Source organism: Polypterus senegalus, chromosome 15 (genome assembly GCF_016835505.1).
Source record: "Polypterus senegalus isolate Bchr_013 chromosome 15, ASM1683550v1, whole genome shotgun sequence".
Taxonomy (NCBI): Eukaryota; Metazoa; Chordata; class Cladistia; order Polypteriformes; family Polypteridae; genus Polypterus; species Polypterus senegalus.
Window position 1 is genome coordinate 34,276,732 of NC_053168.1, and position 14,393 is coordinate 34,291,124.

Here is a 14,393-nt window from a genome sequence, read left to right on the forward strand (position 1 = left end):
AACACTCTTAGTGATGACAGTCAGTGATTCATAAAAACATAAGATGTTTGACAAATGAGAGTGGACAATTTGGTCCATCAAGCTAATTTTAGATTTGCGTTTGTGTCAGCTAATGCAGTGAAACAGCAAGCAGCAATGTTCATTATTACTGATTAAAAAAAAAATAAATGGGGGGTGTAGTAGTCCAGAAGCCATACCACTTGCACTTCAGAGCAGGTAATCCACCTAAAGACCATCAAGAAAAAGCTTGGGTTGCTTCTGGAAGAGGTGTTGGTGTGGCCAGCAGATGGTGCTCACCCTGTGGTCTGTGAGTGGATCCCCAGTGTGGCGACAGGGACACTGTGTGGTATAAGTGGTACTGTCATTTGGTGAGAAGTGAAACCGAGGTCCTGACTACCTGTGATCATTAAAGATCCCTGGACATCTTTTGGAAAGAGTAGGGTGGTTCCAGATCTTCTTTGTCTTTTGGCTGCCCCTGTTAGGGGTTGCCACAGCGGATCATCTATTTCCAAAACTTTCTGTCCTCTGCATCTTGTTCTGTTACATCCATCACCTGCATGTCCTCTCTCACAACATCCATAAACCTTCTCTTAGGCATTCCTCTTCTCCTCTTCCCTGGCAGATCTATCCTTATGAGCCTTCTCCCAATATACCCAGCATCTCTCCTCTGCACATGTCCAAACCAATGGAATCTCGCCTCTCTGACTTTGTCTCCCAACTGTCTAACTTGAGCTGAACCTCTAATGTACTCATGTCTAATCCTGTCCATCCTTGTCACACCCAATGCAAATCTTAACATCTTTAACTCTGCCACCTACAGCTCTGTCTCCTGTATTCTGCCAAAATTGCCAACCGTGGCCTGGTCATTCTGGTCCCCTAATTCCTTCCCTGTCCCTTACTAGATAACTCTCTCTCTCTCACCTCTTCATTATCTAATAGCTAATGTGTGGTGAGTGTACTGGTCCAAGAATGGCTACAGTCACATCATCCGGGTGGATGCTGCCCATTGGTGGTGGTTGGAGTGGCTCTCCATTGACTATGTAATATGCATTTAGTAAGTTATAAAGCGCTATATAAATGTAATTAATGATGATAATTCTTATTATTTTTGTATTATTAATTTGCTCTTCAGTATCCTGGGCTCGACTCCCAAGTTTTATCACCATCTGTAAAGTGTTTGCAGTACCAATTCCAGCTTTCCTGCAGTCCTAAACGTAACTTACTTGGAAGAATAGAGCCCTGGGTATCTGCTGATATTGGCTCATGTAGACTAACAGTTAAAAGTTTGGACAAACACCCAGAAAGTTTTTATGGAAATTGATGCCTTTTTATCAAGATATTATTAAATTGATTTAACGCGTTGACTGCCACAGTACCAATAAATGATGTTAAAGTGAAATCAAGGCTTACTTTAATATACTAACCAAATTCATTCTGTTATTAAGCAAAACTAACAATACAACTGTATTTTCTCTAAAATTTGAATTAACTGGTAGTTGGCACATGGGACAAAAATTTTTCCAACTTGTAGTTGGAAGTCAATGTGTTAAAAATTCAACCAAGACATTATTAGTGTTGCTAATTACTGCTTGAAATGAATGTTTTTTAATTTATTATTCACATACGGCTGTAAAGTGGCATTTTCAGCAGCCATTCCTTCAGTGCCCTACTAGTCAACTCCCCTAGCTTAGCCTTAATTAGTCATTTTTTTAGTTGCTAAATAGTTAATTAGAGAAACCTTTGTAGTTATTAGAGAAAGGTTTGTTATTGCATTAGTACAGCTGAAACCTATTATTCAGTTTACTTGGGTAGCCAGGTACTGGCATCCCTAAAGTTCATTTCTGGGTTCAAAATGGTCCAAATGTGACAACTTTCTCAAGAAATATGGCATTGTTATTTATTTATTTTGCAGAATGAAGGACATTTCATGTGACAGATTGCCAAGTGTAATTGAAAGCACCATTGGTAACATTCTAAGAGCAAGAGACACTCACCTAAATGAGAATTTGCTGAGAATTCTTTGAAAGAGTGTGTAACTGGCAGTCTGCACCTTTCCCTAGTCCTGTTAATGATGGAACAAATGGCTGAATGTGCAAGGCCGGCCAATTGTTCATGGGGAAGGGAGCACCTGGCTCGGTGGGCCAAATAAACTGTAAGGGCAGGAGCTGAACATATGTAAATCTGTGGCAGGAAAAAGGTGAAGGAGGCGAAGAGAGAATCAGACCCAAAAGAGAAGCAGTCACCACAAAAAATGCAAGAGGGAAAGCTACTCAGCACGTTGGAAAAAGTCAGTTGAACCCGGGTTCATTTCTGTAAGAATCATTCTCCTTTTCTTATGAATGGGGTGAAGTCATTCGGGAGAGGAACTGACAGGAAAGTCTAAGGGACTGTGTAGAATTACTGTACGTTTCCCAGAATAGGAGGTACGGCTCGGCACATCCTTCACCATAACAGACTGTAGATGATCATCCTTAACAGTGAATATTTAAAGGACTCTGGTTGCATGATTTTTTTTCCTCACGTTTGTGTTTTAATGGTGTATGTTGTTGAATGTTTTGTTTCGTGATTCATGTGGAGGGGTGGAAGCACTGCAGTGTGGTACTATGTATACAGGGTGTTTGTTTGTTGTGTCCAATTCCTTATTTTCCTGGATAATAACAATTCTCTTGTAACCAAATTTTTGCTTCTGCAGGTGTGTTTCTGTACATGTGGTGGTTTAGTAGGGAAATAGTGTTGGTTGCTCGCACCCCAGATCATTTCTTTATTTATTACTTTATGTTTCTCTCTCTCTTTGTTGCCGCTCTAGGACGACAACGCATAATATAATTGTGCCTGCTCAGAGAGCGTACAAGTGATAAGACTGGCATTAGAGGATCATAGGTGTCTAGCCTGTGTCATTCAGGATTGACTTTAAAATACTGCTTATGGTTTATAAAGCCTTAAATAATCTTGCTCCATCTTATATATCGGAATGCCTGACGCGTTATATTCCAAATCGTAACCTTAGATCTTCAAATGAGTGTCTCCTTATAATTCCAAAAGCTAAACTTAAAAGAAGTGGTGAGGCGGCCTTCTGCTGCTATGCACCTAAAATCTGGAATAGCCTGCCAATAGGAATTTGCCAGGCAAATACAGTGGAGCAATTTAAAACACTGCTGAAAACACATTACTTTAACATGGCCTTTTTATAACTTCACTTTAACTTAATACTGATACTCTGTATGTTCAATTCATCATAATAACTATTCATAGTGGCTCCAAAATCCGTACTGACCCCTACTCTCTCTTCTGTTTCTTTTTCTGGTTTCTTTGTGGTGGCCTGCGCCACCACCACCTACTCAAAGCATCATGATGCTCCAACATTGATGGACTGAAAGCCAGAAGTCTACGTGACCATCATCATCAGGTCCTTCCATGAAAACCCTAAATACAAAGAGGACTGTTTGACTTATGTTAGGTAGATTGCCCAGAGGGGACTGGGCGGTCTCGTGGTCTGGAACCCCTACAGATTTTATTTTTTTCTCCAGCCTTTGGAGTTTTTTTTGTTTTTTCTGTCCACCCTGGCCATCGGACCTTACTCTTATTCTATGTTAATTAATGTTGACTTATGTTTATCTTTTATTGTGTCTTCTATTTCTCTATTCATTTTGTAAAGCACTTTGAGCTACATTTTTTTGTATGAATATGTGCTATATAAATAAATGTTGATTGATTGATTGATAGCTGTTTATTATGATGACATGTAATCTAAGTTGTGGAATTAACATATCTGCAAGTTCATAACTCCAATTTGAAGATAATTTGGTGTTGTATAAGAGGTCAATGTAGCTCATTCAAAACAGAAGGCAACAGAATTGAGAGCCACAATTTCCTGTTTCAAAAACTTTAATAAACCATAAATGTTTTGCTGTCCTGTATGTTAAAACATTATCACACATTTATTGGTACTGTATTTCATAATTTACTGGGAATTGTTTGATTATGGAATATAATGAAATTCTTGATTCGGTAAACTACAGGAGACACAATGCAGCCTTAATTGGTTGATACTGTTTCTTGTTTTTTTTTTTTTTTAAAAAACACATTAAGTTACAAGCTAGTTGATCCATCTCCAGATAATCAAAAGATGACCATAAACATATTCACTTAATGTAATATGGTGACACAGTGAGTAGTTCTGGTGCCTCACAGTTTTGGGTATCTTGTATATGTGGACATTCCACCTTCTCCCTGTGTTCACTGATTGCAAGGTAATGTGGTGTCCTTCCACATCTCAACACCATGCATGATATCTTTAAAGCAGCCTAATTAGGGGTGAGTATGGCTGAGTACATGATTATGACTTGTGACAGACTGGCATCTCATCCACTGTTGATCCCTCCCTGTTTTTAATGCTTCTAGGGCAGTGTTCCGATGCTCAGGATTTTGTAATTGAATAAGCGGGTTCACTAAATAAATGAGAAACTGCATATATTGTATCATTGCCATTCTCATGGTTCTTTTTTATGGTGAGGGTCAAAACACTGAAGTAGGCTGACTAGGTCATCTTATCCTCAACAATTTACCTCTGCACTTCCAGGAGAAACACACAGACATGCCCAGGATGGTCAAAAGATACAATCACTAGCTGCCTCCGTCCCTCCCTGCTTCCAATAAGTCTGCTCCTTGAGCTTCTCTCAGTGGCAGTGCCTTGTAGACTTTATTATTTTTTATCTTCATATCACTTCATTCAGCTCCTCTTGATACTCCTGTATTTTCAGACTCAACACCATGTCATAGAGAGTGACAATTGAGTGATCTACTGTAGAATCTAACAAATTGCGAGTCTCTCTGCAAAGAATTTGTCTTGTCTTTTGATTTTTGATCCATTAACACTGTTTTTGTGCTGCCCTATAGTTGAGTCATCATCAGTATAGAAATCGACAAAGTTAGGATAACTATTGAAAATGGCTGATAATATGATGATGATGATAATAACTGTACCAATTAATCTTGTCATTTGCTACAAAAAAATAACTTGTGTAAGTGCCAGTGAGCGTGGACTGGGATTGAGGATGGTTTCCTGCCTGGGCAGAAGGCCACAATGGAATGACAACGGGAATGGAGCTGCCAGGATGATTCTCAATTCCTAACAATGGATATACTAGAGAGGATGGATACTGTCAACAGTTAACTCCCCAGTACAACAGGTGGTGATGTTTCTTTGGCTGGGTCCTAGTTTGGACACATGCCAGGTTGTGTGGGAGTTGATGTTCAGAAGGGCAGCCCTGTTAAGGTTCTTGGGTGCCACCAGGGGGCGCTGTGAAGAATGGAACTCCTGTTTTGAGAGGCATCCATATGAGTAAGAAGGGCTTCTGTCATGCAATGCCATGGCACCAGAAACTCTCTTGGATCCACCATAAAAGGAAAAGACAAGTCAGAGTCTGGAGTAAGTAGACAAGAGTGGAAAGAAAAGGAGAGTTCATATCTGTTTAATTGTACTGTGCTGGACTGAGTTAAGCCCATCAAAGTACTGTGAGTCCATGACAGTTGTGTCTGGTGTTTGGGGCTGAATATAAATACACAAAAAGTAATCACATAAGAAAACAATAAAATACAATAAGGGAGGGGGTTAAGAACCAATGCAAAGAAATAGTCACAATGCACTCTACTAAAGTTTGAAAGGAATTAGATCTTCGTGCTGATGAACATTTTCTACTGTTATGGTAAGTCTGTCATTTTTGCATACTGTACAAAGAAGGATCATGTTTTAATAGTATGGACTGGACATTTTCCAGTTCAGTAGGCCTTAAAGGATTCTATGGGACCTACCATCCTCTCTCAAGGAAGATCTGTTTGATCTTTGAGCATGTCCCAGTCAGGTAAGAATGGAAATGGGTACTGGTTTAAACTTTCTGATAAATTATGTTTTCAACTACTAATTAATCACTGATATTATATCATGGCCACATAAAGTCCATCTACATTAGATTGTTGACAATTGTTAATGATCATTGTCACTAGAAACATACTATATTTGTTAATTTATCTGTCATCAACACTACTGTTAAGACTTACCTGTTGTCAAAAAACATTTCAAAGTCTTGTAAATGAGAGAACACGCCATATACACAGGTGTGTAAAATAAACAGTTTCAAATACATCCTAAATGCTATGACATGATAGATAGATAGATAGATAGATAGATAGATAGATAGATAGATAGATAGATAGATAGATAGATAGATAGATAGATAGACTCAATTTTTAAAAGAAAAACTTGTATTTAAAATTTGAAAAAAATCTTACCTGGTTTGAGAAACACTTTCTGGCACATTATACATGAAAACATTAGCTCTGGTTTTTTCTGCCCAAAACTTTGCCATTTGTATTGTTGGACATAAAATAAAGTAGTCCCTATAAAATAAAGAGATATATAATGTAATATATTCAATTTACACGTACATAAATAAATTCTTATCATTTAAAAAAAATATTGCACAATTTCATTTTTTATCATACCTAAAATAGAAAAGAAGGGCTGATGGATTTTTATGGAAACTGTCTCCTTCACGCACCCCAAGTACGTGCAGATTAGATTAATAGGCAGCTCTGCGGGTGAGTGTGGTGTATATATGAATGTGCATTCCTCTCCAGGCCTGGTTCGTACTTTAATCCCCTGTTGATGAATGAGCTCAAGATACCCTGACCCTGAACTACACTGACACTCCACTGTACAAGTTGGAAAGGCTGATCTGAGAAAATGTAGCTTTAGAAAGATGGATATGCAGTACCTACCCTAATCTCCAGACCTTACCCCGTTTCCCCAATCTGTGGAACACACTATGCCAGTTATCAGGACCTCACAGTAGAATGGTTGTGCAAGCGAGACAAAATGTTACTTTTGTAGCACAGAAGATCTTTGTGAATGTTGCAACAAGTTTTTATCAAGTTTTATTCAAGCACATTATGTTATAAACTAAATGAAGTTTGATTATAGCAGTGTTTCTCTTATTGGGTCAGGCTCAAAATGTTTTAATCACCCCTCATATAGAAACAAAATATAATGTTACCATATTATATTGCCACTCTTTAAAATGGAGGAGTTTGGAAAGTGAAATCCTCATCAACAAGGTACAGACTAGAAAATGCATTTTTTGATACCAAAAGTTACGTAGTGTGTGTTAGAATTAAAAATGAAATTAAAGTTTTCTTTTTATTAAACTTCAGTGTTATGGTTATGGCGAGAGTCCATCATTTTACAATCAGGTAGAAGGCAGTAGGAAGACCACCCTGGAGCATCAGGCGACCTCAGGGCAAGTTCAGACACAATGAGCAAATTTAGAGTCTTCAAACAGACAGGCCATGTCACATTAGATGACTTTTTCCAGTGATTTTCAGTTGTAGTCTTAATTTATATAATCTTAGCAAATCGCAGGCAGTTGCGGGGCACTCATGTGACGCCAGTCATGTACATTGACATGGCTGTGACTCACTCAAATTAGTTCTTGACACGATCCAATAATATCAAACAGGTCTCATTTTGTATTTAGAAATAAGGGTCTACTCTGTGTGCTGACAACCAATAAATGCTGTAAATAATAATAATAATAATAATATAGATAGATAGATAGATAGATAGATAGATAGATAGATAGATAGATACTTTATTAATCCCAAGGGGAAATTCACATAATCCAGCAGCAGTATACTGATACAAAGAAACAATATTAAATTAAATAGTAATAAAAATGAAAAAAATTTAAATAAAATTAATGTTCGCATTTACTCCCCCGGGTGGAATTGAAGAGTCGCATAGTGTGGGGGAGGAACGATCTCCTCAGTCTGTCAGTGGAGCAGGACAGTGACAAAAGTCTGTCACTGAAGCTACTCCTCTGTCTGGAGATGACACTGTTAAGTGGATGCAGTGGATTCTTCATGATTGACAGGAGTTTGCTTAGTGCCCGTCTCTCTGCCACAGATGTTAAACTGTCCAACTTTAATCCTACAATGGAGCCTGCCTTCTTAACAAGTTTGTCCAGGCATGAGGCATCTTTCATCTTTATGCTGCCACCCCAGCACACCACCGCGTAGAAGAGGGCACTCGCCACAACCGTCTGGTAGAACATCTGCAGCATCTTACTGCAGATGTTGAAGGATGCCAACCTTCTCAGAAAGTATAGTCTGCTTTGACCTTTCTTACATAGAGCATCAGTATTGGCAGTCCAGTCCAATTTGTCATCCAGCTGCACTCCCAGATATTTAAAGGTCTGCACCCTCCGCACACAGTCACCTCTGATGATCACAGGGTCCATGAGGGGCCTAGGCCTCCTAAAATCCACCACCAGCTCCTTGGTCTTGCTGGTGTTAAGGTGTAAGTGGTTTGAGTCGCACCATTTAACAAAGTCTTTGATTAACTTTCTGTACTCCTCCTCCTGCCCACTCCTGATGCAGCCCACAATAGCAGTGTCATCAGCGAACTTTTGCACGTGGCAGGACTCCAAGTCATATTGGAAGTCTGATGTATATAGATTGAATAGGACCGGAGAAAGTACAGTCCCCTGCGGCGCCCCTGTATTGCTGCTAATAATAATAAAATATACTGATGGAGATGGATGGCGGTTCCTTAATTGAAGGATGCGGATGGGCATGCATTCTGGCTGGATTGTTTGTTGTTACCTTTACTGTATGGGAGGTCGTAATGGTTAGATCAGAGGGAGGCTGCTTCCTGGGGCCATATATTCCCCTTGTGCACAGGGTGGCAGAATCCCTCTGGTGGAACTCCCATTTATACACCCACAGGGCATACTGGGAGCTATAGTCCTGACGGGCAGCCCTATTTTGGCACTTGAAGCTGCTAAGGAACATTACCGTCAATTTGGGGTATTCTGCCTGGCCCAGAAGTGCTTCTGACATGTAGTGCTGTGGCACTGGAAGTACTCCTGGGTCTGGCATAAAAAAAACCACCTCCTCTACATCAGGGAGTCAGAGTCAGGAGGCAGCAGATGACACTTTTGGAGGAGGAGTGGTGGTGGAAATGAGACTGAAGGTGACCAATTATGCATGATTATTATGCTGGACTGACTGAGCCCTGTAAAGAAATTATTGTACATTATAATGCCTTTTATTTTTTACCTAAAATTGAGTTTGGTTGAGTTGTGTCTAGTGCTTGGGGCTCTGTGTCACCCCCACAATACTTATCCTGAAGTACAGTGCATACAACGCAGTGGCAACTAATAAGGAATGTTTTGGACCTCACAAACAGAAGAGAACTTGTCTGTCTGATGTCTCATGTTGTGTGTACCACAACAGAATGGAAAAAAAAGAACGGAACAAGATTGCAGCTGAACTCATCGTACCCATTAACCCTTCGCACAGCACCGGCTCCATCAGCACACTACTGGCTATTAAAGTAAGGGGCAAACACAACTGTGCTAGAATGTCACCATGCAGTTGTTAAGTTTGACATGCCCAGTGATTTTTAGTCATCTAAGCTGACACAGTCTGGCAATGAGATTAGCAACTGCAGTCAGTAAGTCTGACGTACCCCTGGGACGTGCAATCAGGGGAGGCAGGTGATGGACAGCCTCATCAGTCATAATGAAAAGTAAAAAAAAATAATAATGATAACATAAAATAAATTTTTCCACTAGACTGTCCTATACATTAACTTTCTATATAATTATAATAATTTTGATAATTTTTATAGTAAAAATCGATGAATTTACGCATTTCCTGTTCAAATACAGGGGAGAAACGTGAGGTGCAGCAGCGACGAGCCTCACCTCACCTTGGACTGTGCTGTCCCTCACACACTGGGTTGATGCATGCAATTAGCACATGACTGTTGCAGTCTCTCTGTATGTCACCCATATAATGTTTGCAGACATGTTTATTATGCACCCTGACTTTCCACAGTCTGGCCAATATCTTTAATTAATGTGTTTGACATATTTAGTCTTGCTGATCGGAACATAAAACCGCAGTGAAAAGGCACAAGGCACTGAAGGGGGTGCATGTGAGCTCAACAGGTGCTTGTTGCGGCTGTTCTTCTATGCAGAGGCTCTAGGTGCCAAAATGTTACCGATATCAGAAAGTCATGTGCACTGTAGCAGTCTGTTTATTTTTATTTTTTGTTCCGACTGACTGCCAAAATGGAAGATTAAGACTTTTAAAACTAAAGGAAAATGAGGACTTTTACAAGAAAGTGATGGAGATTTTCATAGAGAAGGACAGGCGCGTGGACTTCATTTACAAACAAAGGTAAGACCATAAACAGTTTTCAATTTTATAAAAAGTGGGATCAAACTAAGAAAAAAACTATCCAATATTTAAAAACTAAATTTTGACCTTAAATAAAATAGTTGCTGCCAAATGAATAGTGAATAAGCTACTCTTTTGGGTTCATATATTTGTAAATCTGACTCTGAAGGAGTCAGTGCCTCACCAACCATGAACCTCACCACACGTCACTGACGTGCCCAACAACTAGAAGTCATATAACCTTCATGTCTTTATGGTGTTTGAGGATAAAAATTAAATGAATGTGAACAAAGGGAGGACTCCACACAGTGCTATGGGATCCTTGGAACTAGCAAGCAGCAGTGCTAACTGAAGCACTATAAGGACCCCAGGATCTACTAAAGAACAGCCAAGAAAAAATCTGATGATAAAGCAACATATCACCAAAAAGATCATTGAATTTTACAAACTTATTGTTTTATTTTTACTAAAATGAAAGAATTTTGTCTAGTAGACACTCAGACTGAGGTAAGCATAGCACCAAACATAACTGATATCAAAATGCTGTGCTTTTACTTTGCCTGTTGACCCCAAAGACAAAGACACTTCAGTCTTGATCGAGTGAATAACGGATTATACAATTTTTTCAAATGATGAGTTGGCTCCCTAACAAAATAGGAAAGGCTGTTTGTAGATTTCTAAACCTACAGATGCAAAAAAACAAACTTCCTAGGGACTGCAGCAGAACCGCAGTATTTCTTTGATGACCATCCTTGCACTTCCAGGGTTGGGTTGAAGACAGAAATAGAATAATGAAAGCTGTTTCACCAGAGTCCAGTCCACAGATCTGTTGCGGCTGAGTGGATGTTATGTAAGGACGCCTTGCTTTAGAAATGCATGCATGTACTTCTTCGTTCCTTCTGGCTTAGGCCTGGCACAAAAAATGGTTTAGGGTGAGTCTCAAGCATAATATAAATATTCATTCTCAGGCACATTTGAAAGAAATGGCTCAAAACATGCAGGAAGCAGAGCTTTGGAAGTTCAGTAATTCCAAGGCTGTGGAAATTCCACACAAACAGGGATGGGTGCTTGAATGGAACCTTGGTCCCTGAAATGGTGAGGCAGCAGCACTAACACTGCTTCCTCACTCAGTACTAGCTATCCACCCATTACTGAGCCACCTTAAACTGGTGAAGATCGATGAGGACTACAGCCTGTCAAAGCCACATTAGATCCAACCAAGACTGGAGTGAGCCCTGGGTAGGGCAACAATCCCCACAATGAAAACAGATCAGTTAGAAGTTGTCAAATGTATCTAACTGGTATGAAATTAAAACATAACCACCCAAAGAAAAACCCACTCAGACACAGGAAGAAGGTGTGATCTCCACACATATGACCAAAGCCCACACGTCTCCTGAAGCTGTGGGCAGCGACACTAACTGCTGTTTCACTGACAACTGAGTTTGTGCTTATATGCAGTAAGGGCATTTTGGTCAAGTTTGCCTTAATACAGGATTTCCTGTCAAATTTAAAAATGACTTACTCAAGGGAAAGTATAACAAACTACAAACTGTATTAGTAATAAGAAAAATATTGATCGTACCCTCGCCAGGAAAACCAAGTTAGTAAGTATGCATGCATGGATGGGATAAGAACAACTGCTTATCCTGTATAGTGATGAATTTTACAGCATGACCAGACGTGGCACCCTTGACTTTACCCATACAGCTCAGTGCATCAAAGCTTAGTCTAGGAAAAGCCCTTTGATGGCCTAACATTTTCATAAATTCCAAAGGTTTCAGTTTTAAAGGCACTATATAAATAAAATATATTATTACTCAGTTTAGAAGTCATTAAAATGAATGTGAGTTGGTTTACCTGAAAGCCGCTGCTCATTCAATAGAATAAAACTGCAGGTCCCTCAGAGTGTCTGGTCAGACAGCACCATGGTGGGATGCAGGTGTTTGTGGAGGTGCCCACTAATAAGATAACCTATAGCATCTACGCTGCAATTAACTTAAAAGAAAGAAGTACTGAGCAGAAAAATCCCAGACAATAAAATACACATTAACGTGCACTCCTGTCGAAAGGTTAGGTGTTTCCATTGTAGCCTGCATGGGGCGCCCCGGCTCCCCAAACCCAACACAAACAGACGCAGACACAAGGTTTCCAGAACACACAGGCTTTGTGTTGCTGTGGGAAATGTTTCCCAAGGTTTCCACCTGCACAGCACAGTACAAGCACAAATAAACACAGTCACAAAGTACTTATTTTCTTTGTCTTCTATCTATCTCTATATCCACCTCCACTCCTACTCCGACCAGCTTCATCCTCCACCTCCTGACTCTCGCTCTCGGAGCAGTGGTAGTGGGCTTCTTTAATCCTGTACCCAGGAGTACTTCTGGATGGTGGACCGTTAGCATATTCCAGAAGCACTTCCAGGTGAGGTGGGAGCCCGACAAAGTAGGGCTCTGCAATCCCTGCAGCAGCCCCATGTATCACCCACAGAACCCGATATTGAACTCCAACTCCCATGAAGCCCTGTCAGGGGTCCCGAGCAGTGGGAGGCTCTCTTGCACAAGACTAAAGCTGCAGCAAATGAAAAGGAAACCCCTGCAGTGTTCAAATCAGGTTGGCGTTGCAAAAGATCAAGATGTCCTATTGAATCTGATGCAGAAGCAGATGATCAGGAATTCCAAGATCCAGAAGTAAAATTCAGAAGAGGCACGTTTCACGTTATGATGGATTACTTAATTTCAGAATTGTCTGGGCGTTTTGAAAGCCTGAACAATATATGTTGCCTTTTTTTGTCCAATTTTAAACTTTTGGAACATGAGCCCAGAGGAGATCTCAGCCTTTTGTGCAAATTTAGATGCAAAATATTCAAAGGATTTGTCACATCATTTGAAAGATGAGGTGATTCACGTCAATAACGTGTATGTTAAAGACCGAAGGTGGGCACTGTGATCGTTGCTATCATATCATGAGATACACATACAGAAATAAAACCGTTGCAAAAAAGATACGTTGACCCTGTTAGTAATTTCAATTCAGAGCTATTAGACCCTCCATGCATCATGAGACACGACATGCGATTTTCAATGTGACTGACGTTAAGCTTGAGTGTAGCATAGACACTTCACTCAATCAGATCGTAGTACAGAGCCAGGGGGCCCAGGTACTCAGCCATAATTGCCAGGGGGCCCAAGTTTTTCTGGTGGCAGGGCTACCTGTGGGAATCCAAAGCACTGCTGCGACCCAAGAGGGGCTGCTATCTAGTGCTACAGAGGAGATAGTGATCTGTGTCTGTTCTCTGCCCCATCCTTCCTTTATGGAGGCACCTGGGTCAGGTAAGGGCCCTGGCTCTCTGTTATTCCAGCTACGTTTACAAAGGCACTTTTATGAGTGAACATACAACACCAGAAACAAAACAAGTGCAGAAGGCGAAGGCAAAATATGCATGGTGGTGTATAATTTTTTCTGTATAATTATAGGTAATTATAAAGAAGAACGAGAGAAGAAGAAAAGTTTAGTTATCCAAAAGTGCAAAAATTCTTCAAGACCCAGAAACAGCATCCGCTGTTTTCAAAACATCTCCATAAATACACAGAGTTAAGTGTGCAGCAGATTAGCCTATGTTTATCCTAAACTGATAGGTTGGTCAGTTTGAAAGCCCGCAAATCAATGGGTGGATTTCCCACAGCCTTATTTGTCTCTTGTGTGTGCAGAATCAGCAATTATGTTGGAATGGGACAGCAGCCAGTAGAAGTTCATTCACTGAAAACAGTGTACAGCGACAGATGTTCTCCACAAAAACTTCATGTGGAAATGTCAATGACATCTGTCAAAAGTGACATACGCAATAGGGGATACGATTAAAGGAGGCAGTGATTCATTCTGAACATTAGAGTTTTAAAAATGATGTATATCTATAAGCTTGGCATGGCAAAGCCTTTAAGAAAGCAGGATTCTAACTGTGCAACAAAAGCATCAAACTGTGATCTTGGAGGGTCGCAGTGCCTGCAGATTTTCAATTTGTTCACCTTCTTAATTAGTAACCAATCACTGCTGCTAATAGCGCATACCATACTTTTTTATTTTAATTAATATTGATTAATTTTATTTATAAGATTCACTTTCCTAATTGTTCCTTTTCTCGTAACAAGTAT

The 14,393-nt window shown here is 40.0% G+C and overlaps 1 protein-coding gene across 1 annotated transcript in view; it reads right to left on the bottom strand.

The window, feature by feature from the left end:
- The window catches only part of tg (thyroglobulin), a 337,489-nt gene that overhangs the window by 26,604 nt on the left and 296,492 nt on the right, over positions 1-14,393 (bottom strand). The window contains exon 44 of the mRNA XM_039737577.1: positions 6,289-6,396. Coding sequence (XP_039593511.1) covers positions 6,289-6,396 — 108 coding nt within the window. The remainder of the gene's footprint in view (positions 1-6,288; positions 6,397-14,393) is intronic.